The 27,840-nt window shown below is 36.9% G+C and overlaps 1 protein-coding gene across 2 annotated transcripts; it reads right to left on the bottom strand.

Annotated features, from left to right (window-relative positions):
- Positions 1-7,744: 7,744 nt before the first annotated feature.
- On the bottom strand, positions 7,745-12,806 carry LOC107815473 (26S proteasome non-ATPase regulatory subunit 11 homolog). Of its 2 annotated transcripts, XM_075233276.1 has the most exons (3): positions 12,580-12,790; positions 10,554-10,735; positions 7,745-9,322 (listed from the first exon to the last, which is right to left on the bottom strand). In XM_075233276.1, exon 3 carries the CDS (start codon positions 9,295-9,297, stop codon positions 8,026-8,028), a length of 1,272 nt encoding a protein of 423 aa, XP_075089377.1. In that variant the 5' UTR covers positions 9,298-9,322; positions 10,554-10,735; positions 12,580-12,790; the 3' UTR covers positions 7,745-8,025. The 2 variants fall into 2 exon arrangements, with proteins under 2 accessions (XP_075089377.1, XP_016496543.1); XM_016641057.2 differs by lacking the exon at positions 10,554-10,735 and having other exon boundaries at positions 12,580-12,806.
- Between the last annotated feature and the right edge of the window lie 15,034 nt (positions 12,807-27,840).

Genomic DNA, 27,840 nt, shown 5'->3' with positions numbered 1-27,840 from the left:
AGAAGGTATATTTATAGCCAATTTGGTACTATTTCTGAAAAGGTTTGCAACCTTTCAGAACAGTCATAGCTGTTGGAACAGGTTTGACACTGTTTTAGAACAGCCATAGCTGTTGGAAATTTTTGCGGGAAAATTAAAACGGGTTTAAAATAATCCGAGAAAGAAAACGGGCCAAATGGACTGGGTCGCATGTCATGGGTTATTCCGAATTGAATTTTCGTTAATTAATTAAATATTTGAAAAGAATTTTGTCCAAAAAGATTAATCAATCAAGCCGAGCGAGTGACGACGGCGCGAGGTTTGCCTTCTTTTTAGCTCTTTAAGAGTTAAAAGATGAGATTCTCTATATATACACAAAGATTTTTTTTCCTTCTACCAATGAGGGACAAAGTGCATTAGTAAAGTAAACTCATTCAAACTTTCACTTTCCTCCATTTCTTTTCCCACCATTTTCCATTCACACTTCTTTTGTTATTAATAACAAAATCCAACAATCCCCCACATGAATGGGGAATAGCTATAAACTTAAAGGAATGCACGGACGAGTGTGTGTTTCACATGCAAGAATTAATTGCATTTGGATAAGTAGGTTTCCCTTTGAACTTTCCGTAGTGAACTTATATCAGATATACTCGGTCAATCGGTAGATTTGATATCTTTGAACTGTCGAGCTTTGTTGTATACCTAGACAACATAAGTCACACAATCGATCCTTGACCATCTTTGGTTCCCACGGTTGTGTTCATTTCAGCCATGAACACCGCCTGGTTTCATGAGTGTTTAGAGAATGGACCTTTACTTTCATTCCCCTTGAAGCGGCTTACACTTCGCACTCACATAGGTGATTCATAAACGTGTAATCCTAAAGACACACTATATGGTCATATCCTGCCAGACTTACCAAATCATTAAAAAGTTTTAAGCTTTATTGACTCATCAAGAAGCCTTAATGTTTTACCTCTTTTTTGAACATTGTCTTCATCACGAGAATGGGTTGAGTTATTTGACAATGTTGAACCGTCATTCATAACTTTGTTTGATCTCTTTAAACCTAACTCTTGGGATCTCTAGTCTACTAGGTAGAGTTACCGCCAAGATGACTTGTCCTAGGCTTTTAACCCCATTCCCTTTGATGATCTTTCAACTGCCTCTCTAGATAGGCCTTTTGTAAATGGATCCGACACGTTATCTCTTGACTTTACGTAGTCAATTGTGATAACACCACTAGAGAGTAGTTATCTAACGGTATTGTGTCTCCGTCGAATATGACGAGATTTTTCATTATACATAACGCTCCCTGCCCTACCTATTGCCGCTTGACTATCACAATGTATACAAATAGGTGCCAAAGGTTTGGGCCAAAATGAAATATCTTCCAAGAAATTTCGGAGCCATTCAGCTTCTTCATCGGCCTTATCTAAAGCTATGAATTCAGATTCCATTGTAGAACGGGCGATGCACGTTTGTTTGGATGATTTCCAAAACACTGCTCCACCCCCAATTGTGAAAACATATCCACTCGTGGATTTAACTTCAGATGATCCGGTGATCCAATTTGCATCACTATATCCCTCGATCACGGAAGGATATTTGTTATAATGCAAAGCATAATTTTGGGTATGTTTCAGATATCCCAAAACCGTTTCATTGCCATCCAATGTATTTGATTGGGATTACTTTTAAACCGACTTAGTTTGCTAATAGCACATGATATATCTGATCGCGTACAATTCATGATATACATCAAACTTCCCAATACTCTTGCATAGTCCAGTTGTGAGTCACTTTCACCTTCATTCTTTTGAAGTGCATAACTCACGTCAATTGGAGTCTTGGAAATTTTGAAATCCAAATACTTGAACTTGTCAAGTACCTTTTCAATGTAGTGAAACTGTGATAATGATAGACCTTGTGGAGTCTTGTGAATTCTGATTCCTAAGATCACATCAGCAATTCCTAAGTCTTTCATGTCGAATTTGCTAGCCAACATGCGTTTTGTAGCATTTATATCCGTCATACTTTTGCTCATTATCAACATGTCATCAACATGTAAACAAACAATGACTTCATGACCTGGAGTATTTTTAATGTAAACACATTTGTCACACTCGTTGATTTTAAATCCATTTGCCAACATTATTTGGTCAAATTTTGCATGCCATTATTTGGGTGCTTGTTTAAGTCCATAAAGCGACTTAACAAGTTTGCACACTTTCTTTTCTTTACCAGGAACCACAAAACCCTCAGGTTGTTCCATGTAAATCTCTTCCTCCAATTCTCCATTTAAGAAAGTTGTTTTAACATCCATTTGATGGATTTCAAGACCATACACGGCCGCTAGTGCCACTAACACCCTAATAGATGTTATCCTTGTTACTGGCGAGTAAGTGTCAAAGTAATCAAGGCCTTCCTTTTGTCTATAACCTTTGACAACAAGTCTTGCCTTATATTTGTCAATAGTGCCATCAACTTTAATTTTTTGTTTAAAGATCCATTTTGAACCTAAAGACTTATTTCCTGGAGGAAGATCAACCAATTCCCATGTATGGTTATCAAAAATTGATTGAATCTTGCCTCTTTCCAAAATGTTGAATCAGAAGATGACATAGGTGCTTTAAAAGTTTGAGGCTCATTTTCAAGCAAGAATATCACAAAATCTAGTCCAAATGAAGTAGATGTTCCTTGACGTTTGCTACACCTTGGATCTTCTATAATTGGAGTATTTTCTTTTGGTTCTTCCCGAGGTCGTTTAGGTCTTTCACTTAAAGACTCGCATTCAGTTTTATACGGATAGATGCTTTCAAAGATTTCAGCATTATCTGATTCTATTACCGTATTAACATGAATCTCGGGATTATCGTATTTATGAACCAAAAACCGGCATGCTTTACTTTGTAGCATATCCAATGAAAACGCAATCTACTGTTTTTGGTCCAATTTTAACCCTTTTAGGTAAAGGAACCTATAACTTTGTTAGGCACCCCCACACTTTGAAATATTTCAAGTTGGGTTTTCTTCCTTTCCATTTTTCATATGGAATAGATTACGTTTTGCTGTGGGGTACTCTGTTGAGTATCCGGTTAGCTATAAGGATAGCTCCCCCCCATAAACTCTACGATAATCCGGAACTTATTAATAAAGAATTCGTCATTTCTTTTGATGTCCGATTTTTTCTTTCCGCAATTCCGTTGGATTGAGGTGTGTAAGGTGCAGTAGTTTTATGGATAATTCCATATTCCGAACATATTTCTGCAAACGGAGATTCATATTATCCACCTCTATCACTTCTAATCATTTTGATCTTTTTATTCAGTTGATTTTCTATCTCATTCTTGTATTGCTTAAATGCTTCAATTGCTTTATCCTTACTATTAAGCAAATAAACATAACAATATCTAGTGCAATCGTCAATAAAAGTAATAAAATATTTTTTTCCACCTCGAGATGGTGTCGATTTCATATCGCAAATGTCAGTATGAATTAAGTCTAAAGGATTTGAATTCCTTTCAACAGACTTATAAGGATGTTTTACAAACTTAGATTCAACACATATTTGACGTTTCGATTTATTACACTCGAATTTAGGCAATACTTCTAAATTAATTAACTTCCGCAAGGTTTTATAATTGACATGTCCTAAACGAATATGCCATAAATCATTTGACTCCAATAAATAAGAAGAAGTTGAAATTTTATTCATACTGTCAACAACCATTACATTGAGTTTGAAAAGGCCCTCCGTGAGGTAGCCTTTTCCAACATACATTTTGTTCTTGCTTACAACAACTTTATCAGAAACAAATGCACATTTGAATCCATTATTTACAAGTAAAGAAGTAGAAACTAAATTCTTCCTAATAGTAGGAACATGAAGAACATTGTTGAGCGTTAACACCTTGCCGGAAGTCATCTTCATGAATATCTTCCCATAACCTTCAATCTTGGCTGTTGCATTATTTTCCATGGAAATTTCTTCTTCGGGACCAGCAGTAGAGTAAGTCGCAATGTGACAGCACAAACATGTCGAGTGGCTCCAGAGTCAATCTGCCACTCCTTCGAATTTCCAACTAGGTTGCATTCCGAAAACATTGCACAGAGATCATCAATGTCACCATTCTTCTCCACTATGTTGGCGTGTCCCTTCTTATTATCCTTTTTCGGGAGACGACAATCATGGCTTTTGTGACCAACTTTTCCACAATTGTAGCAGATGCCCTTGAATTTCTTTTTGTTCTGCTCCTTAGTTTGTCCAGAAGACCTTTTCCTCTTCTTACTTTTTGGAGCAGTCTCCTCAACGATATTAGCTCCCATGATCGTTGAATTTCCACGAGACTTTTTCTCGGTTGTTTTGTTGTCTTCCTCGATCTTTAGACGTATCACAAGATCTTCCAACTTCATTTCTCTGCGTTTGTGCTTAAGATAGTTCTTGAAATCTCTCCACGAAGGAGGCAATTTTTCAATCATAGCAACCACTTGAAATGCTTCATTCATGACCATACCTTCAGCAATAAGGTCGTGAAAATAAGTTGAAGCTCCTGAACGTGGGTTCTCACAGTTTTGTTGTCTATCATTTTATAGTCTAGAAACTTGGCAACCACAAACTTCTTCAAGCATGCATCTTCTGTCTTGTACTTCTTCTCAAGTGTGTCCCATAATTCTTTCGAAGTATTCATTGCACTGTACACATTGTACAAGTCATCCTCTAAAGCACTTAAGATATAGCCTTTGCAAAGACAATCTTCTTGCTTTCACGCCTCAACAACCATGAACTTTTCATTGTTCGGCAAGTCCGCAACAGGCACTGGAGGCTCTTCACTAGTGAATTTCTGCATACCAAGTGTGGTAAGCCAGAAGAATACCCTTTGCTGCCATCCTTTGAAGTTGGTTCCAGAAAATTTTTCCAATTTCTCGGCCGGAGGAACAACAGTGCGGCTTGACGAGGCTATCATCGTTGCACCAACAGTCGCAGAGGATTTCCGTTATCAATTGCCATTTCTCACTGTCAACAACAGAAGAGATCAATTAATGGCAAAACCAGAACAGTAAATAATACTGTAATCAATAAATAGTACGTAATAAAAACACCTGAAGTTTTTATATACTGTTTTACAGAAAAACGATGAAGTTTTTCTGTTCTTCAAATTGTTTTTTGAATTTCAATACTCTGATGAAGTTTTTATATCTTCAAATCAGACTAGTAAAATTCAGACAGAATACAGAATATAATAAATATAATTTTCTTAAGATTGTTATTAATTTGTGTTGCTGTAAATAAATAAAACAGTAATCTTTCTGAAAACAGAAACAGAAAGTTAGTAGAAATAAATTCTGAAAACAATATTTGAACTTCAAAATAAATTTTGAAACGTTATAGGAACAAATCGAGCCCACTGAATACGCAGTGTGTCCTTAAGGAAATTAGCGTATCGGTACCAAAAACGCCGATGAACAACGAACCACTCGAAGGTTGTAAAACACACTGAATTTTTTGTGCAGAAGAAGAAGAAGAAGATTATCAGAAAATTTCGTAAGTAAATATTCTCGGATTAGAAGGTATATTTAGAGCCAATTTGGTACTGTTTCTGAAAAGATTTGCAACCTTTTAGAACAGTCATAACTGTTGGAACAGGTTTGACACTGTTTCAGAACAGCCATAGCTGTTGGAAATTTTTGCGGGAAAATTAAAACGGGTTTAAAATAATATGGGAAAGAAAACGGGCCAAACCGGACCGGGTCGCGGGTCATGGGTTTTTCCGGATTGAATTTTCGTTAATTAATTTAATTAATTAATTAAATATTTGAAAAGAATTTTGTCCAAAAAAATTAATCAATCAAGCCGAGCAACGACGGCGCGAGGTTTACCTTCTTCTTAGCTTTTTAAGAGCTAAAAGATGAGTTTCTCTATATATACACAAAGATTTTCTTTCCTTCTACCAATGAGGGACAAAGTGCATTAGTAAAGTGAACTCATGCAAAATTTCACTTCCCTCCATTTCTTTTCCCACCATTTTCCATTCACACTTCTTTTGTTATTAATAACAAAATCCAACAAACTCTTCGATCAAATCCCTCACCGTTTTTATTTTTATTTTTTAAATAAAGTAAATCTTACACTTCTGAGATCTGTATTTAGTTTCTTTTGTTTCAGTTTACTTTAAAATCAATATAAAGCAAAAGATTTACTCAACAGATAATTTTTCCTTTCAATAATTAGCAGTACATAGTTTTATGATATTATGACTCCTTCAGGTAGCTGTCATTGAATTTCATATTGCATGATATTAAATTATTATATTTCATATTGATATTGAATACCATAAATATAGTTTCTGTGAGAGTATATAAAGCTTTTTTAAAGGAATATATACAATGATAAAAAGAAGGTAAAGACCATAATAGCAAGCACCTCTAATTTTGTTTAAGAGATAAAAACATATATTAACTTATATTTTATATACTAATTTTAAATATTTAACATAACAAACAACGTCCAATAAGGAACTCGATGCATCAGAATTCTTAAGGATTGAATGAATATATTTTTCTGATAAGGTTTAATTGTAAAAATAGCACGGTATAACCAGTTTTCGAAAAATAGCCACTATTTTGCTGCAATAGAGATCGGTCCAGCATAATATACTGGAGTTCGGTGCACCTGTGTATGAACTCCAGCATATTATGCTGGACCGGTATACTTTGCTGGCTCCAGTATAATATACTGGAGACTGGAGCACCGGTGCTCCAAACTCCAGTATATTATGCTGGACCGGTATACTTGCTAGAACTCCAGTATATTATGCTGGAGTTTAAGAGTATTCATACACGTTATATATAGCTTAGGTCCAATGAGGAAATATCACATACGTTAAGAGTATTTTTGGGTGGGCTTAGCCTAATAATTGGTATGAAAGCCAAGGGTTCGATGAAACGAGTAGGTTCGAGGCGGAGATTGTTGGATATGCGATCAAAGTACAAAAGCTACATATAACGTGTATGAATACTCTTAAATGATGTAAGGTCTTTTGGGAGCCCAATCCTTCGATTCGTTCTTCAGTTCATGCTTGTGGCATAGATTCGGCCACAACATATGAGTAATGCCAGTGTAATGGCTCAATTGTTATTAGGCTAGAAGTCGTAGGCAGTATTTGATAACTCGAAGTAGAATTTGGAAGGAGTCATATGTAGTCATATGGTTAGTAGGCTAGAAGCCATTCGTTTTGAACTCCAATTATTAGGCTAAGCCCACCCAAAAATACTCTTAACGTACGTGATATTTCCTCATTGGACCTAAGATGCGCAGTTTTCCCAAAAGATATCGTACCATTTAAAAATATTTATACACCTTATATATAGCTTTTCAATCTTTTCAACAGTCAATGTGAAACTTTGTTCGCCGACCTTATACAACCAAGCAAACTAATATACTATCTTATGCAGAGATACTGAAGCAGATTTAAACTGAAGAAACCATTACTTTTTTTTTTTTGATAACCGTGGTGTCCGGGCCAGCTTGCGCGTACCTCGACTAATTCTATGGGCAGCAACAAGTACCAGGTAACTCTATCCACCAAGGCTTGGATAGATGGGAAGAAATCACCTAGTGTTTTTTGTCTCTGCTTGGATTTGAACCTGAGACTTCATAGTACTCACCCACTTCATTGACCACTAAGCCTTGCAAGTGTACGAGCCTTGCAAGTGGTTCAGAAGCTTATAAATAGTGTACGAGTCATCCCCACATAAAACATTTTAGAAATTCAGTTGAGACCTTGCTCATCAGTCACTCCTGGATTTCTAACATATATGGTTTACACTAGGTTCAGAATGTATCAGGAAAGGAACCTTATAAAGAATGTCAAATGCTGAAAACAGACGCTGCGTGCAGCACACAAAAGGTAGAGCAAATAAAGGGAAAAGATACACGTCAAAAGAGGATCTAACACTCAAGCTATTGTTCTCGAAGATCTTACAAACAGACTGTCAACAACTTATCCCCATATTTGAAACGGTTTCCAACGGATCTAACACTCAAGCTATTATTCTCGAAGATCTTACAAACAGACTGTCAACAACCTTCCCCATATTTGAAACAGTCTCCAACGTAGCTGGATAAATTGCATCTGGTTTAGGATCCTCAAAAATTATAAGGCATCCAGCACCCTGGTCCAGGGTCCCAGCGAATTTCTTATCCAAAATCATTTGAGATAACTTCTTCTCAACATGGTCACCAGGTAACTCTATCAACTCAGCAATATGAGCAATCTCAACTCTAGAGAAGGGCTCAATCAACCTACAAAGGTTCTGCTCAAGCAAAGTGTCATAGAGGGAAGACAGGTGCCGGTGCACGATAGGATCTTCATCTAGCTGAGCCTTAAAGTTCCGAAGAGCAGTCTCAAAGAGCTTCAAGGAGCGCTTGGAGTGTGCATCCGCAACAGCTTTCATCGCATCAACTTCTGGCCCCTGATATTGCAAGCCAACCTTTGGGGATGATATTATTCCTGCAACATCATCAGACTGGTTGACCATGATTTTGCAAAGCAACATATACTTGAGGCTGTATATGGCCTGGGGATCTTCAAGGGCATTGAATGCTTCAAATGCTTCATAAAAATAGCTGTAAGCAGTTTTATAATCCTTCTCTTCCGCATGAAGGATCCCGCTCTGCAAATCAATAGAACCTTGCTGCGCTGGAGGCACATAAATAGCATTGGCTGCTGTTCGAGCAGCTGTGAGCGCAGCCTTGGCTTTGGGAAGATTTCTCAGTGAGAAATGTAGCTTGCTCTCAAGCAAGTCAATCTCCACAAGAAGCAGCTTATCATCCAATCTTCTCACCTCCTTAATCAGCCCTGAAAGGAGTGTCAATGCTTCAGAGTACTCCTTGTTTTCCATCAAAAGAGCTGCGAGTCTAGCCTCAATTCGTTGACGAAGAAACGTCCGCTTCTCCTTACGGGTCCACTCCACTATATCTTTGCAAAGTGTAACCTGAAGGTCAGATGTACCTGGTATTTTAGCCACTGCATCAATAATTCCTCGAACAATTTTTGCAGTTTTTGCCTTGGGGATCAAAGAAAAGAAGGGGCGCAACTGGGTCAGAAGGTTTTTAAGCTCCTCTGCCCTATTCTCCTGTCTAAGGAGGTCAGAAAGATTGGAAATTGCCTGCTCTTTGATCCTTAGGGCCTCAGAAGCAGAAGATGGGTTATCAAGGATGCGGTAAAGAATAGAGATGGCGTCAGATGGTGTTGTAGCGTCAGAAGCCTGAGCTAGAGAATCAGTAGTTGCTGGGAGATATGAAGATGACATGGTCACAGCTTGCAGATTTTAACTCCTGCAGTTTAAGCAAAAGAAATTAGTATTCCTTGTCAAGGAAAAAAAATACATGGAAAAAAAGTACGTGCAGCAGATTAAGATACTTGGCCTTATAGTCTGTACCTACATCCTACGTTGAAATTAGTGGCTTACAAGATGTGAAGCTTTTAAATGTTGGATTAAGATGGGTTTAAATGGAGCGACATGGACAGTGTGGATTCATATCGCTGTCCCCGACTTTCTTGGGATGGAGGCATAGTTGTTGTTTGTTGTACAAGATGTGATGCACCAAAATGAGAACGAACTGCGAAAGCTATATGCAGCTACTTTGGCGCAGAAACTACCACGAATCCAATAACTAAACATATCCAAAAGAGTACTACATCGAACTGCAAAAGCTATATGCAGCTACTTTGGTGTAGAAAGCAACACCAACAGTAACTAAACATTTGCAAAAGAGTACTACATCAAGACTACAGAGATCATCTTTCTGCCAATATAAGAATGACAGTTCTTAGTATAATTCAAAACCACTAAGTACTTAAATAAGTACCTCTGACTATAACAAAGTCAATTTGTCTTTTACTTATCCAAACAAAAATCAAGAAGCCAAGTATGACGAAAATGATAAGAAATACTATGTTCAGTTCTAAAAGGGCTTATAAGACAAATTTTATCCAGATCTCCAATTTTATGTCCCGGCTCAGCTCCCCTCTTAAAAGTCTAGAATCATAATTGGACTCTGCTATATATGTTTCCAAGATAGTGCTCCTCGCATTCCCATTTCAAGAAACAACAAGAACGATTACTCACCTACACATTTGCATCCCCCTCCCCCCCACCCCCCCCCCAAAAAAAAAAAAAAAGAAAGCAAACCTGGCTAAATTATTAAAATTTACCATATTTATGGTCTAATAATACTTTAATAACAATCCATGTTTTCCTAGAATAAGCAGTGAATTCCGTCGGTCTAAGATAATCTCAATTAACAAGCTGCTCTTTTTTCCTTTTCTATTTTCAAAAGCATAAAGGAGAAGGGATCAAGAAGCAAACTAATACATGACCAAACTAAAAGTAATTTAGGTAATTCACTTTTGAAGTTAAAAAATGAACATGCAGAATGAGTCATATGATTCGAGGACAAAGGCTGATTGAATCATGATAAGACCCCAAATACCGTAGCGAAAAGCAGCTCATTTCTTTGAAATAAAGCAGGAACATAGAAAATTCAGATGTCAGCAACAAGAAACCTTGAACTCTGGCAAAAATGGAATGGATTCTTTTAAACTCAAAATGATAACAAAGCACTCAAAATCTTAAAAGCTCCAGCACCATCACATCCAGATAAGGGCCAAAACAACCAACACCATCCTCATTATAAGTGTATTGTCCAAATGGCTCTCTTCATACATACACATTGACGCATTACGACCTGAAAGCATGAAAACCCAACAGTTGGACCAGTGATCAACTATTGACTAGTATAGCCGATCTGCCAATGTCCACCTGATACATTTTTAAGTTTTTTTTATAAAGACACCTGATACAGTTTTTTAACTAAAGATGTCTACTAGATACAGTGGAGGATTAGAGCAGATATCCACAGGCAAACTAAAATAAACTGCTCTTATTCTAGCTTTAACTTTCTTATTTAATTTTACATTTCTTATTTTTCTATTCGCTAGATGTGCTTCTACTGCTCTTCAGAAACCACAAAGACTTGAGCGTTGGAGTGGGCAGAGCAAGCTGGTCAAGTAAGACATTGTTGGCAAATTAGAATAAACTAATTGCGAAACATTGAGATTCAACTAAATCCTATTTTTATTGAAACAAGCACAAATAACTGACTATGCGTCAATTCCAAACTAGTTGGAGTCCGCTATATGAATCCTCTATTCCATTTCTACTCTACTCAAGACCATTTCATAATTGTTGAGACAAGAACAACTGACAGAAATTCTCAGTTTTACATTCATATTCCTTTTATATTTTCCTATGCCAAAATTCCTTTACTGACAGTTAAGGGCATACAATCTTCAACACAAGCCCCTGGGTTGCCAATTTAAGCCAACTTACATTTCTGCACAAATACAAAGCATATGAATATCTATTGATGGACAAAACACAGATCATGGTAAGATCCAATATTGTACATACAAAAGATACAAGTATAGATTGGGCATATTGAAGCATTCAAATGCTACAATACATTGAGCTCAAGGTACTTTGAACAAAATTCAGCAAAGTCAAGTATGGAAAAAAATCAATTATGTTATCAGAAACTGCAGTTCAAAACTATAACGCTTCAAGAAAAAAGATGGACACTGAAACTGTATCACCACCTACATATATGGAAACCGGAGGTTTTCAGAAATAAATTTGAAAAGCTTCCAACACATTAAACCATTCATGACATTCTTAGAAATAAACCAAGTCACTAACTAAACCTCCAACAAGTTTCAAAACTCTCAAAATTTAGTGTGATTGATTGATTCTTCCTATCAAGGAATGTCAAGCAATCTTAGCTGCCTGTTTGGTTCAGAACATTTTTGTGGCAAAAGTAGCACTTGCAGTAACTTAACAAACAAGAATATTGGTAAAAAAGAAAGTATGCATTATTAGCGGCATAGTAACAAAGTTCTCTACTATGCTAACCCTAACTCAATTACACATGTGGATAAACTGACTTAGACTTAACGAATATTCTTAATTAGTTAATTCAAAATTTCCCAGATTTGGGGATAATTAAAAATTGAAAGCCGCGGTTGGAACAATTTTGGGGATTTGGTACATGCCATGAAGTTTATACATCCATCCAAGTGCTGAACCCACAATATAGTGGTAAATACTCGCCTTGCAGTATTCAGATACTAACACTCAAAACCAGATTAGTCACAAATTCGGAACTTTAGTAGTTTTTACATGAAAATCAGAAAAAAAGAATTGCATATTAACCTGCGAAATTCACAAAATTAATCAATCAACCACACCTCAATCCTAAATCAGTTAAGATTCAGCCCAGTTCATTCCAAGACCAAATAATTTATCTTTTAAAATAAAAAAAAACAAATTGTGATATCTAAATCTCACACTTTTCAAAATCAGATAAGGTGTATAAAAATTGGATTTAACGCTTTCACTGCAGATTGGGATCAAATCACTGCAACCCAAATAAAATAAATGCATTTTTTCCAGTAATAATAATGGGAAAACGGATTAGGGTTTTATGCCATGAAAGACAAACAGGAGAAGCGCAAAACAAAGAGGGAAACGTACAAATTAATTTCACCAGAGAAACAGATCGGAAGGAGCTCGCGGTAGAAAGGAGATGATTGCAGCTGAGTCTGAGTGAAAGCAGCGTCAAGTTACTGTTGGCGCAGTTCGGCAATTGGTGAAGTTCTAAACTTTTCCAACAAGAAATTGGGTCTATTTTCCCACTGAAGCAAAGTAAACAAATAACGCAGTTATTGGTAGGAGGGCTTTCTTTTAACTGAAAAGGGCCAAAACTGCCCTTGCCCTGTTTGATTTGGTATAAAATGACATGTCAACCTATTGAGCCGAAAATGCCCAACCGTTATCTTAGTAGCTCATATATACCCTTATTAGCTAATAGACTTATTTTAAAAATATTTTTAATTAATTAATATCCACATATCACCCGTCCCATGAATTTAAATTTAAATCTTTATAAAAAATTTCAAAAGAAATTACCCATTATCGTTTCTTCACAATAGCCCGAAAAAAGGACACGCCCCATTGCCAACTCTCCCCCTCCCCTTCTCAAAATTAGAATCAGAAGAGGAGATAATGAATTTTTTTTCTCATACCCATTTTATATCCATTTGATTTCATTTAATGAATTACTTCCTAAGTCAAGATCCCGAATTTTATTCTCTTGCCCATTTCATTTTATTCCCAAACACAACATTTTCTTGCTTAAATTGTTACTTTTTTTTATTGATGTAGTGGCGCAAATTCTTCCATTTGCATAATCTAAAAGATGAAGAAGAAGTTATATTATCTTTTAAAATTGGGTTTGGATTAATAGGGTTTAAAATCGAGGCGGATCAATCAAAACCTAGGTTTATGTTTCTTTTTAATTTAGCAAGGGTTTATATTTAGGCTAATAGCACGGTAATGCATGGATAATCATTAAATTTTTCTATTCTTTTAGATAAGTCAGTAGTAATGAGGGCATAATTGAGCCACTAAGATAACGATGTAGGTATTTTTTGTTCAATAGATGGATGTAAGTCATTTTTGTACCAAATCAAATAGTCTAGGAGTAGTTTTGGCCCTTTTTTCGTTCTTTTAAGGGGGCCATACCAAATGCAAATCCAAATTAATTAGTCATATATTTGGAATATTAAATGGTTAAGTGAAAAATCTAAAATTACCCAATCTAGTCCTTTTACTAATCAATTTGATACAAATTAGCAAAGTTTTTAACTCAAAATAATTTCCTCTTGATGAGTAGTAAAAAAAGAAGAAGTTAAATTACGGTTCTCCTCCCTTTTTTGTATGATTGCAATAACGAGTCTTGTTCCGTGCGTGTACTTAATCTCCATGAGTACAAAATTTAAAAGATCAGATAACTATTATTTTAAAAGTAATGTTTGAGTTATTTATAGATGTCACGATAAAAAACATAACTTGTTGTGATGACGCCTAACATGGTACTAGGCAAGCCAACAACTCAATTATTTCCAACAATAATGAAAGATGAACTAAAATAGGTTTAAATAATTTAAGCTCTCATAAACTGGATAAAAAATCAAAATTCAATACGGAAGTTCCCAGAATCAGGGTGTCACTGAGTACATGAACGTCTATATAACACAAGTTTAAAATATTTTTTATGAAAAATTGAAACTAAATACATACAGCTCAAAGATATGGAGGGAGAGTCAAGGCCTGCGGACGCCGGGCAGCTATCTCGAAATCTCTGAATACCTAAGCTGCTCAAATAATCAACACCAACCATGTCCAAAAATATTTGGATCTACACACAAAGTTCAGGGTGTAGCGTGAGTACAACCAACTCAGTAAGTAACAAAACTAACTACGGGACTGAAGGTAGTGGCGAGCTTCACGGGTATAGTTCAATTATAGAATTACGGTACAGGAAAGACGGCATGCTCTCAAGTTCAACAGTTAAAGTCAAAACAGTTAAATTATGTCAAGTTTAATATATATATATATATACCAATTGAAGTACAACAGTAATGAAATCAGGTGCATACTCTTAGAGTAACAGTCACTTAGTCCTCTCATTCACTCCAACATCACAGTCACTCAATTCTCCCAATCGCTCGACACTCGCATTCAGTAGGTACTTGCGCTCACTGTGGATGTGCAGACTCCGGAGGGGCATTTCTAGCCCAAGCGCTATAATAAGTCAATCCTGGCATGAATCAAATACACATGTTGTGGCATGCATCCCACTCTTGTAAATATCCTCACAATCAGGACCTCGGCCTCACTAAGTCATCAATCTCTCCAATATCTCGGGCTCTCAAGAATCATGATAATCAGCCCAAACAACAATAATATAATGTATCAATAAAGGGCATAGAGACTAAGATATAATATGCAAGTAAAAGCCATGACTAAGTACAAAATGACAATTTAGCAATTAACTCAACATATAAGAAGACCTTTGTGGGTCCCTACAGTATCAACACGTAGGCTAAGCATGACTTCTAACATGACTGGTAGCTTAATTTCTTTAACACATGATGAAAATACGGGTAACGACAAGATAAATCAACTATATAGTTTCATGGAATCGACCAAGTCACAATTCTTATGGTGTACGCCCACACGCCTGTCACCTAGCATGTGCATCACCTTAACACCAATCACATAACATGTAATTCAAGGTTTTGTACCCTCAAAACTAAGTTTAGAAGTGTTACTTACCTCAAATCGTGCAAATCTCTACTCCAACACGCCATTGCCTCGCAAAACGGCCTCCGAATGTCTCAAATCTAGCCACAAATAGTTCGATACAATCAACACGAGCTAACAGAATCAATTCCATAAGAAAATACTAAGTTTTAATCAAAAGTCAAAAAGTCAACTCAAAAGTCGGTTCCCAGGCCCACATATCGGAATCCGATAAAAGTCACAAAATCCGAATGCCCATTCAACCACGAGTCCAAACATACCAAATTTATCAAAATCCATCACCAAATCGACACCCAAACCCCCAATTTAAATTCTCCAAATCCCTAGCCTCAAACTCCCAAAATTACACATCAAAACCACGCAATCTAGGTGGGAAATTTAATGGGGAAACATAATTATTGAAAAAATGTAACCACAAGTGACTTACCTCAAAAATCCCTTCGAAATCCCTCTCAAAAATCGCCCAAATCCGAGTTTGCAAAGTCCAAAATGAGAGAAATCACGAACCCTTCGAGTTTAAGGTTCTGTCAAGGGGTCTTCACTTCTGCGGACAACTTATGCGGGCGCAAAAATATTTCGATTTTGCGATTCCCACTCGACCCCATACCATGCGCACCTGCGGCCAAAATTCACGCATCTGCGGGTGCGATCATGCGAGACCTCGTCCACTTCTGCGACTCCAACACAGCCTGCCCTTTTCCACTTCTGCGCAAGACCTTATACAGATGCGCGTTCGCATATGCGGTGTAAGCACGTGATTTTTGACCTGTATGAGAATTACTCCCAAAAAATTCAAAATAAAACAATTTTCCTTTGTGTGCAATTTTTGAATTTTCGTGACATTTTTTTTTGATAATTATTTGTATTTTTGCCTGTGCGTGTTAATGTGTTAAATTAATAAAAAAAAATAAAAAAATATGTCACATTTGCATTTGATATTTAATATAGTTTGTTTTACAAAATGCAAAAATCATAAAAATAATGTACGTTGCATTTTTAGCATTTAATGTCCAAATTGTGTGATTTTATCGTTAATCGCTATTTAATTGTGTGTTAATTGTTACTAAGAGTTAATTAGTATTTCCAGATAATTTTGGGTTTTATAATTTAATCTTAGCATTTTAGCTTTATTATTTAGGAAGTTGAATAAAAAGAAAAGAACAAAAATAGAAGAAGACCGGATTGAGCCTTTTCTTCAATTTTAAAACTACAGGCCCAAAGATACCCAACCTTCCCCTACGACCCGGTCCATTTCAAACCGGGTCAACCCAGTCCATAACCCCAAAGACCCAACCCCTTTCTTCATTTTTCATTTTTTTTATTTCCCTAACCTAAAAACCCTAACCATCCCCCACTCCCTCTTCTTCTTCTCCAAACCAACCCCAAGCTCCCATGGCTGCCCCTTCCCCTCCGTTCACCACTGTCCAACCCCCCTCCCCGTCACTCGTCGACCAACCACAACAGCCATCGACGACCAACAACATGGTTGCTACTCCTTCTTCTTCAACGTTCAGCTCTTTCCTCCGCTCATCACTGCCCAAACCACCATCATCTTCTTCTTCGTTCCATGAACGTCGCCTCCATCGACCAACCATTCCATCAGCTCCACTGTCCCATCCAGCAGCTCATCCAAACAACCAGTTTCATCTCCATCGTCGTCTTCTCCGATCCCGTCGAGCTCCATGTTCAGCAGTAGCAGCAGCTGCTGCTTCACCGCCTCCGTAGCTGCCCTCCTCCATCGAGCTCCAGCTCGGCGATGCAGTAACCGCCCTCCCGTCATTGCTGCTGCCTTTTGCTACGTCCAGCCATGGACGACCACCAAAACAGCCAACTGCTTCGTCTTCAAACGACACCAAACGACCATCTTCTTCGATCGTCCGTTCGTGGTCATCTTCGGCGTCGAGTTATTTTGGTACGATAATTGTTTCCGGGCAGATTTGTTTTCGTTCGAGTTCATCGTCGTTCCGATCCGGTTAGTTGTTTTAACCAATTCGTGTTTATCCTTTTTTTTATTTTCTTCAGTTTGTTTCATTTTTTTCTTGTTTATTTTTTAGGTAGAAATTGTTAGTTTAATTATAATGTTGTTAGATTTAAGTTGAAGTTCAATTAATTATTTCTTCAGTTTGTTTTTATTAATTTAAAAGGATTTAGTTTTAATATAGAAATATGTTAGTTTGATAACTTGAATCCTTCGTCTTGACTGTAATATTGTTAGATTTAGTTTGAGGTTCAATTGGTTATTTAATTTAGTGATTTGAATCTGTTTATTTATTCCGTTTAAGCTTAATTTGAATTTAAGCTCAATGATTTGAATATAATTGTTTGTTATTGTTGTTGAATCTGAAAGTAGATTTGTTGTTTAAAAATATTGTTCAGTCAAAATAATTCCAGTTTTTTTTTTGTTATTCATTATTTAGTTTGAATTTGTTGATTGAATTTGATTAGAAATTAGTTATAGCTGCTATATTTTGGTTAGAATTGATTAGATGAATTGGTTATAGCTGATGGGGGTAGAATAGTCAATTGCAGTATTTTCAGGGGTAAAATGATAATTTCAGTAATTTCAGAGGGGTATTCTTGGAATTGAAAATTTGAACAATTATTTAATAGAAGTGCTCTGTCCACTAAGTATTCAATAATATTAAAATAATACGTAGTGGGGGACAAGACATAATAATGGGGAATTAATACATTGTTTAATATAGTGGGGGACAAAGCATGCGGTAGTGGAGGATAATGGAATTAAATAAAGAAAATATATGTGTTAGTGGGAACTAATATATTTGTTTAATGTAGTGGGGGACAAAATATTAGGTAGTGGGATTAAAATGGGGATGGGTGGAAGATAGTGAGATTTAATTTAAATAAGGAGAGTTTGACTATAAATAGAGGGGGGCTGGACACAAATAAAAGGGTCTGGATATTGAGAAAAGAAAAAAAATCCGAAAATATTAGGGAAGAATTCCGAAAAATATTGAAAGGGGATAGGGGATTGGCTGAATATTGAGAAAACAGTTCAAAGAAGATTCGAAAGAGAGAGTAGTATACACCCGATATACAATCTGCATACACTGGATATACAGAGGGGTCAGAATTTAAGGATTAAACATTAACTGGTCTTTCAATCTAAAAAAGATTCACTTTGTTTCTGCCCGTTGATTGTTGTTGGTGTTTCTGGATTTTCGTTTGATTTGTTCCTTGAGTTTGGTTGGTTGTTTGCCACTACTTCACTGGTTTGCTGGATTTTAATCTTGATTTTAAAATCTGTCACTAGTTTCTCGTTGCTGGTTGTTACTGGTTGCTGGGTGTTGTTGTTGTTGTATGCTACTACATTTCTGTTGATCTTCCTTTTCGTTTGCTTCCAATATCAGGTACACAACTGACACGCTGGTTACTGTAAACTGAAACATGAATATGAAATGAAGAGTTGAAGTTCTGAATTTATCTTAGTTATATTCTGAATTTTATTTGTATATGTACATTATTTGGCTTCCTAATATCAGAATCATGTAGTTGTTTAATATATATAATGGAACATCTGACAGTAGCTTAGTGGACGAATTATCTATGTATTGCTAAAAAATAAATAAACGGTGTAGTAACTCTATCCAGTTAGTTCGTTATTGTTGGATGATTATCATGTCTCAAAAAGCATGTTAGCTGATTTAGACTATTTTTAAACATTCAACAGTTAGCTCATTAAACGAATAAACAGTTTCGGAACTTGTAGGAATATTGTTTAGCTAGATACTATTGGTTAATTTCAGCATGTAAATGGTTTAGGATTAAAATTAGATTGCCAAGTTTTTTTTTAATTTGACAAACTGTGAGCATGCCTAGTATAATGTAACTAGGTAGTAACATGTGAATGAGATGACCCAGGTCCAGTTTTGTGCCATACACGTTGGGCCTGGGTCCACGTTGGTCAATGGGCTGTCCATATTATGTTTACATTCTGATTTAACAAATTGCGTTTGGAACCCGACTATAACAACTCGTAAGCATGTAAATAAATTAGGACTTTTTCTCTTTCATTTTTAGAGACAAATTTAATAGGAAAAATGTAGGCACTTTAGGATTATCCTTTTAAAATAAATGAGATGAGCCTCGCCCAATAAAACGCTCAAATTGCGGGGCCCTCGATAAATGTTTAATTGAATACTTAGACTTCGGGATGAGCCGTTTAGCAAATTTCACGGCCTTACCCAAAATAATGATACGCTAGTCGCTTTAGGCGCGCCTTTAACAATTTATTTTCTTAAACTCGGGTGCACATTTATGTGACCCAAATCCAAATCTCAACAGAGTTGAAATATGTCGATAACCACGGGTACATTGATGTGACGAGGTTCGAGATATATTTTCACGATGTTGCAATTCTCTGTTAAAATAATAATAATGATAAAAGCGGTTAAAAGTTAAAATTCGCACATATGTTCAACATGTAATATATCAGATAATCAAGCCGAATATGACAGCTCTGGCGACTCTGCTGGGGATAAAGAACCCAGAACGTTTTGTTCAGGGTTCAGAATTTGAGCTTAGATAAATTGATGTATTTGGTTATATATGATTTTTCTACATGATTTTCTGAACGTGCTATATGTTACCGCTTTGATATTATCTGAACTGTATATAAATTGTGCCGACACCCTTCTCTCTTCACCTCCGGGGATGTGCTTACTGGTTGAGACTCCCTATTCTGTTAGTGTCATACCTTGAAATAAGAAAGAGGCTCGGATAAGTTACTAAGCCGGATGACCTTTTGGTTCCCGAAAAGTTGCCCCCTCCTCGACTCGAGTTGTCTGCTCGGGCACACAGTCTAGAACACCGACCCAGATTTTGAACATAGAATAACGTGACTTCATGCCGGATCCCTTGTAAGAACGCTTATTTGCATCACGTTGCATTTGACTTAGGGGACTCAACACAGGGGTTGGGTCCGTCTAGGACTAGCAACCTGAAATGAAAAGACCATCCTGATGCATCCTATTTATTTTACGTGCATTTATTTGTCTCGCGCCCGCATGCTGACCGGCTTTTGAATATCAGGAATATTGTGAAATTAAGGAAAAGAAAAAAAAAAGAAATAACGGTTAGGGAGTTAATTGTTTATTTTTGAAAAATTCAATGCCCAAATACTGTCGAAACTCTGCCGAAATTTTGAGAAAATGAAAAAAAAAATGTTTTATTAGTTTGATTTACTAAAAGCAAAGGAAAAATAGAAAAAAAAGTCGTTGTTCTGTCTTGTTTTCAAAAATAGAAAAGGAAAATAGTTTATCTTGCCATGAAAAATGAAAATGAAAAAGAGTCTTATTTTTAAAATAGTTTTTTTATTTGTTTATGAAAATGCCAAAAATGAAAAGGAAAAGAGTCGTGCTTTGAAAGTGGTTTTGTTATTTGCTGCCAAAAATGAAAATAAAAAAAAGGGTCCTGTTTTAAAATAGTTCAGTTAAGTTGGCGAACTACGCCGGTTTGATTCTCACCGGATGTGAGATACGTAGGCAACCCTAATCGGGTCCAACCTTCCGTTTTGCTAAAATAGCCAAAAATAAAATAAAATAAAATAAAATAAAATGTCAATTGTAAAGAGAGTCATAAATAAGTCGGGTGATGCAGTTTTTGTCAAAAATAGCCGAATGTTCCCGAAAGGGACGCCGGAAGGCTGACTTTGCATAAACAGTCACCTTTGGATCATTTTTTAAGATTTTTGCCAGTTGACCCACGCAGCCTTAAAATCTTCGCCGCTGAGGCGCTGAAAGGCCGTGTTTGCAATATCGGGTCTTCTATTTTGAAAATAAAATAAAATAAAATAAGAGAGTCATAAATAAGTCGGGTAATGCTGTTTTGTCAAAAATAGCTGAATGTTCTCGAAAGGGGCACCGGAAGGCTGACTTTGCATAAACAGTCACCTTTGGGTCTTTTTTTAAAAGATTTTTGCCTGTTGACCCACGCAGTCTTAAAATCTTCGTCCTCGAGGTGCTGAAAGGCCGTGTTTGCAAAATCAGGCTTTAATTTGAAAATAAAAACAAAGAAAAAAAAGAGTCAGTGGGCGATTGAATGTCGTTTGGATTTTTTATCAAAATAAACCGAGCCAACTTCGGCAATGTATTAAACCGTTCTTGCCGAGATAGCCTTGGAGTATCTTTCAGTTGTCGAAAGGCTATTTTCGTAAAAGAACGGACAAATTTGTAAAGCGCCATAAAATAGAATCTCCTCGGCCTAAAAATTCATGTAAAATTGGGAAGGGGCCACGTTTGCAAAAACATCCATTTGGTTAAAATTAGCAAATAGGGAAAGGAATCTGGCCGTTTGTTTTTGAGTTTGTAATTCTTTTGATTAGGGTGTGGTATGTTTTGATTTTCAAGTCTGTAGGTTGTCTTTTCGTCAAAGTCTGTTAGTATGGTCAGTTTTTAAACCGTTGTAATCATGTTTGTTTTGTTATGAAAATTGAAAAAAAAATATATTTTATTGTTGTTTATCTTTTATCAGTCCGAACTACGCAAGGTCTGATTCATGCGGGGTCATGATACGTAGGCAATCTCCATAAGATTCGAACACAAAAAGAAAAATGAAAACAAAAATGAAAAAAAATTCGAAAAAAAAGAAAGAAAAATGAAAAGAAAAAAAGAAAGAAAAAGATGTTGTTAATAATGTGGACCGACTGAGTCCATTCTAACCTATTTTGTTTTGAATCGCAAAGAAAGTTAAGGTGGTTGGTTTGTGGTAAGCCGGAAACACAAGATCCAGGAAACCTGATTGTAATCCAAGACAATGACGCCCAGAATATCACGCATAATCTTTTACCTGCACATCATGATGCACACTTTGTGGGGATGAGGCCTGATGACAGGGAGCACTCGAATCCTATTGGGAACTTTTTGACTGAGGTTGATGATATTGAAGTTGATAATGGTCTTGGCAATATTGATGCGAAACTCAGTGGCTAAAATGCCAGGTTTGATAAGTGGGAGGACGCTCCGTTCCTTGGTTAATAAGAGAAAAGCTTTTGGTGGCTTATTTTGTTGTCATTTCTATTGGCCGGATTATTCTTAGGGTTGTAATCCGGATATTGTCTTGTGTCAAACTTTCTTATCTTTCCATTTTTTTCATAGCGGGTTGTTTAGTTTTGTCCAGGTTTGTTTCAGGATTTTATTTTGGTTTGTTTTTGTTTGTTTTATTATTCAAACCATTTCATCGTTAGTCTAATGCAAAATCCGGTCTTTTATTTTTCCAGTCATCTTTTGTTTAGTTCTTTTATCATTTTGTTCAGCGCCGATTCTGGTGACATGACATGCGCACACAGTTTGGGCCTAATCTTAAAAGATAATCATAAAACCATTGGGAGGTGATCGGAACATTTAAAAGGAATAAGGACGGTTTGAGATTATTCGGAGCTCGAGTCATGTGGAACTGGGGCAAATAAAACATAAAGAAAAACCATAAAATCAAGTGAGAGTATTGCCCAATGGTGCTTTAAAAATGACAAATGAAAAGGCAAATGTATGCATATGGATATCAAGTCCGGCACAATCAGAAGATGTGGCGAATATTTAATGGTGTTGTTTGTGCTTGGCGTGTTTTGAAGATTGGAATGACGAAGACATTTTGTTCTGCTATCTAAACACTTTCTCCTTCGTTAACCCTTTGAGCCTTATTTGTTTTCTTTCATACCCCTCTTTCTGATTCAGTAGCAAAGAGTAGAAACACAAACATAAAAAGATAAGAAAAAAAAAAGAGAAAGAAAAAACAAAAACAACAGAAAGAAAAAAAAAGAGAAGAGATAAAGAAAAGGAAAAAATGACAACAAAAACAAAAGAAAGTCACAACAAGGAATTGGGAACTACGTTTGACCTGATTCCTCAACAAGGATACGTAGGCGCCTCACGGCTCGGTCATAGTGTAACAAAAAATTAAAAAAAAAATCTCCAAGCAAGAAACTGGGGCAAGGGTTGCGCTTGTTGTAAACAAATATGGTTCTGAAGGTTGTAATTTTGAACCCCAAATTGATTTGTTTTTGAGCTTTTAATACTTTTTCTTTCTAGCCTATCCAAAATCCCACATTACGGTCCAAAGAAAGACCTTTTGATCAGTCTTCAAAAGATGCCAGGTCAGACAAATGAGAGTCTTACCGGTGAACATAACACTCTGATCCACAACAGAAAGGACTCTGATCCCCAACAGAAAGGAAATAAAAAGAGAGTCTTATGGGTAACACCCCAATCCCCAACTGGAAAGTAATACAAATGAGAGAGTCTTATCAGTGAAGATCTTCACGGGCACCATAAGGCGATGAAAGCTGAGAGAAAAACCAAAATGAGAGAGGCTTGATAGTGAAAACTCTTCGGGCACTACAAGTCGAATAAGATTGAGAATAAGATGGGGAATCACCAAATGAAGATCTTGAAAGACGATTGACGGCAGGGGATAGGCCACATGTGCATGTCATGACCATTAGAGTCGGTATCTGCGTTTGATAGGTTTTTATTTATAGTTTCTCTTGTTAAAGAGTCATCTTTTTCCTTTGTCTTTTATTCGGTTCTTTTTTTGTTTATTTTTCTCCTTTCATAGAAAAATTCCCCAGTAGAGTCTGTTTGGTCAGAACAAGTGAGAAATGACTTCAAAATCTGCCATCAGCTTTCCAATTATGCAAGACCAGATCCGATTAGAACATCCAAATGGTCTAAGTCAGGAAGGAACAAGCGCGAGGCCAGTGTCAAGAAAGATATCCCCAGCAAAAGGAGATTGACAAAAGGATGGACGAGTGTCAAGAGGGATATCCCCGCCGAAATCAAAGGTTATAAACCTCAAGGCCAAGGCCCGTGGACAAATCAAGAAAGAACAATGCGGAGAGCAATGTGCATGATTTGAGAAATTCATATGAGACTAAAAGGTCATGGAAATGCCAGTTTCCGAGCTATGCCACAAAAGAAAAGGTTGTTTTCAGTGACACGAATGAACAAAGAATGTGGTTTATCAGCAAAACATTGCAAAATCCTCAAGGGGAATGAGCTATCGTGGAAAAGATACCTGGTCAGATGGAAAAACAACGTTAAGAGGTTGGTGAATAAGGAATCGACAATAAGGTCGGAAGTTATCACCCAAGTTTCAAGATAGCCGAACGACGCAAAACAGGGCAAGTCATTCTAAGACCAGCAGGAATATCATCCCCAACAAATAATATCATCCCAAGCAAGTTTTGATAGTGTAATAGGAACGCAGAGCATGGAAGGAGAAAGAGAAAAGCCATCCCCAGTAGGAGTATCACAACCAACCACCACGTTTTAAAATAACAAATTTTGTTTGATTTGAAACAGGTAAAGGAAATGGCATTGATGATGGAAATGCATGCCACAAGGGAGATTATCAAACTGGGGCAGAAAATTTTCCTTTCATTTAGAAAATTTTCTGGAAGTCAGATACCCATTTGGGGAAGAATAAAGATAGCACCAGTCTAAAGGGAAGTGGTCTTTGAACCAGTGTTACCCCCAGCATAACAAGTTTTAATGAAGGAAGTTGTTCCCCAGCGGACAGAACAAAAGGATGAAACTTGTGCTCGGAAAAAGCAAAAGGCCAGTGTCATTCCCAGCAGCCTTCAGAAGAGTGAAGCACTAGTTTTGAAGGAATCAAAATCCCCCAGCAGTGTTATCCTCGACAGCGTTATCCCCAGTTGATAACATTTTATCCCCAGCAATGTTGAGAGAGAAAAGTTTTGAAGGAAGTAGTTTTGGAAAAAAGGGGAAGAAAGGAGATTCCCCTAGTAATATTATCCCCCAACAGGTAAGTAAATAATTCCCCAGCAGTGTTATCCCCAGCAGTTTCGAGGGAAGACAACACAAGTTTTTAAGGAAAGCAGTTCTATAAGAAGATAATTCAGGAAGAAGGAAATGGTTCACACATAGGAGACGCACTTCCTAAGTTTATTTTTACCCCTAGGACACGCACTTCCTAAGTTTATTTTTACCCCTAGGAGACGCACTTCCTAAGTTTACTTTCATGCATAGGAGACGCACTTCCTAAATTAAGATTTCATGCATAGGAGACGCACTTCCTAGTTTAAAATCATTAAAGTTTCACCCATAGGAGAAGCACTTCCTAAGTTTATTTTTTACCCATAGGAGATGCACTTCCTAAATCAATAGTTTAGTCATAGGAGACGCACTTCCTAGTTTTAGTCTCTGAAGTTTTCACCCATAGAAGACGCACTTCCTCCTAAGTTTATCTTCACCATAGGAGATGCGCTTCTTAAATCAATAATTCAGTCATAGGAGACGCACTTCCAGGTTGAGTCATTGAAGTTTAAAGTTTTGCAAAAGGTTGTTGTTGAGGTCAGAAGTCCGCCTGGAGAATGGAGGTGTTAATATTTAAGAAAGTTGTTGAGGTCAGGAGCCCCCCCTGAAGAACAGAATGGCGATTTGAATTTCAAGTTTTGAAGTTTGGAGCCCGCCCATATAACAGAGGAATACATTTCAGTCTTTACATTTAAGTTGAAGAAATTGGGTTCATCCGCCCTCGAATAGGATATTTTGGGTTCATCCGCCCTCGAATAGGATATTTTGGGTTCATCCGCCCTCGAATAGGATATTTTGGGTTCATCCGCCCTTGAATAGGATATTTCAGGTCTATCCGCCCTCGAACAGGATATTGAATTTAATCCTTTCTCCAAAGGAGGTTTAATTTATTTCGACCCGAGTGGTCCTGCTTGTATGAACATTGCCAAAACATATGTTTCATAAATCATTGCCAATGGCAATTTATTTTCAAAGTTGTTGTTGAGGTCAGGAGCCCGCCTGAAGAGAGGAATGACAATTTATTTTCAAAGTTGTGGTTGAGGTCAGGAGCCCGCCTGAAGAGAGGAATGACAATTTATTTTCAAAGTTGTTGTTGAGGTCAGGAGCCCGCCTGAAGAGAGGAATGACAATTTATTTTCAAAGTTGTGGTTGAGGTCAGGAGCCCGCCTGAAGAGAGGAATGACAATTTATTTTCAAAGTTGTGGTTGAGGTCAGGAGCCCGCCTGAAGAGAGGAATAACAATTTATTTTCAAAGTTGTGGTTGAGGTCAGAAGCCCGCATGAAGAGAGGAATGACAATTTATTTTCAAAGTTGTTGTCGAGGTCAGGAGCCCGCCTAAAGAGAGGAATGACAATTTATTTTCAAAGTTGTTGTTGAGGTCAGGAGCCCCCCTGAAGAACAGAATGACGATTTATTTTTTAAAAGTTGTTGAGGTCAGGAGCCCCCCCTGAAGAACAGAATGACGTTTTATTTTCAAAGTTGTTGTTGAAGTCAGGAGCCCCCCCTGAAGAACAGAATGACGCTTTATTTTCAAAGTTGTTGGTTGAAGTTGGGAGCCCGCCCATATAATAGAGGAATACATTTCAAGTCAGTAAAGCAGAAGAATCCAACCGGAATCCCCAGCGGGAAACAACAAGAATCCCCAGCAGAGGAAGGAAGTCCAAGACTCGATGGAAAAATAATGCGAAAAGGAAATAAGCAGTTCGAGATCGGCAGTCAAGGGAGAATGCAAGACAAATCGGAAGTAAAGAAATACCAGAGGAGTCACCGAGACATCAAAGCAACAAAAGACACAAGAGAATGATCTAGATAAGATTTTGTAATTCATAGACTATGGTCTAGTCTAGCTTCTTGTTTTCTTTCAGCATGGTGTAATAAGGAGGTCAGCAAGCAGTAAAAACAGCATGCAACAACAGTAACATTGCAGTCCCATAGTAGTCCCAACTACCAAAACTTCCCGAACTACATTAACCTGATTCCCTTCTAGCCAGGGATATGTAGGAAACCTTTGAAGCAAAGGTTTGGTTAAATATTTTTCAAAAAATGCTTCACACGGAGTACTCAGATGGGCAAAAAATCACTCACTTTATCTTTGCACGAAAACTCTTCGTGTCTTCGGACAAAGAGGGGCATCTGTAAGCACATGATTTTTGCCCTGTATGAGAATTACTCCCAAAAAATTCAAAATAAAACCATTTTCCTTTGTGTGCAATTTTTGAATTTTCGTGACATTTTTTTTGATAATTATTTGTATTTTTGCATGTGCGTGTTAATGTGTTAAATTAATAAAAAAAAATATAAAAATATGTCGCATTTGCATTTGATATTTAATATAGTTTGTTTTACAAAATGCAAAAATCATAAAAATAATGTACGTTGCATTTTTTGCATTTAATGTCCAAATTGTGTGATTTTATCGTTAATCGCTATTTAATTGTGTGTTAATTGTTATTAAAAGTTAATTAGTGTTAATTGTTATTAAAAGTTAATTAGTATTTCCAGATAATTTTGAGTTTTATAATTTAATCTTAGCATTTTAGCTTTATTATTTAGGAAGTTGAATAAAAAGAAAAGAACAAAAATAGAAGAAGACCGGATTGGGCCTTTTCTTTAATTTTAAAACCAGAGGCCCAAAGATACCCAACCTTCCCCTACGACCCGGTCCATTTCAAACCGGGTCAGCCCAGTCCATAACCCCAAAGACCCAACCCCTTTCTTCATTTTTCATTTTTTTCATTTCCCTAACCTAAAAACCCTAACCATCCGCCCCTCCCTCTTCTTCTTCTCCAAACCAACCCCAAGCTCCCATGGCTGCCCCTTCCCCTCCGTTCACCAC

This window comes from Nicotiana tabacum, chromosome 16 (assembly GCF_000715075.1).
Source record: "Nicotiana tabacum cultivar K326 chromosome 16, ASM71507v2, whole genome shotgun sequence".
Taxonomy (NCBI): Eukaryota; Viridiplantae; Streptophyta; class Magnoliopsida; order Solanales; family Solanaceae; genus Nicotiana; species Nicotiana tabacum.
Note: the sequence above shows the minus strand (reverse complement) of the source record. Positions and strands in the feature narration are given on the sequence as shown.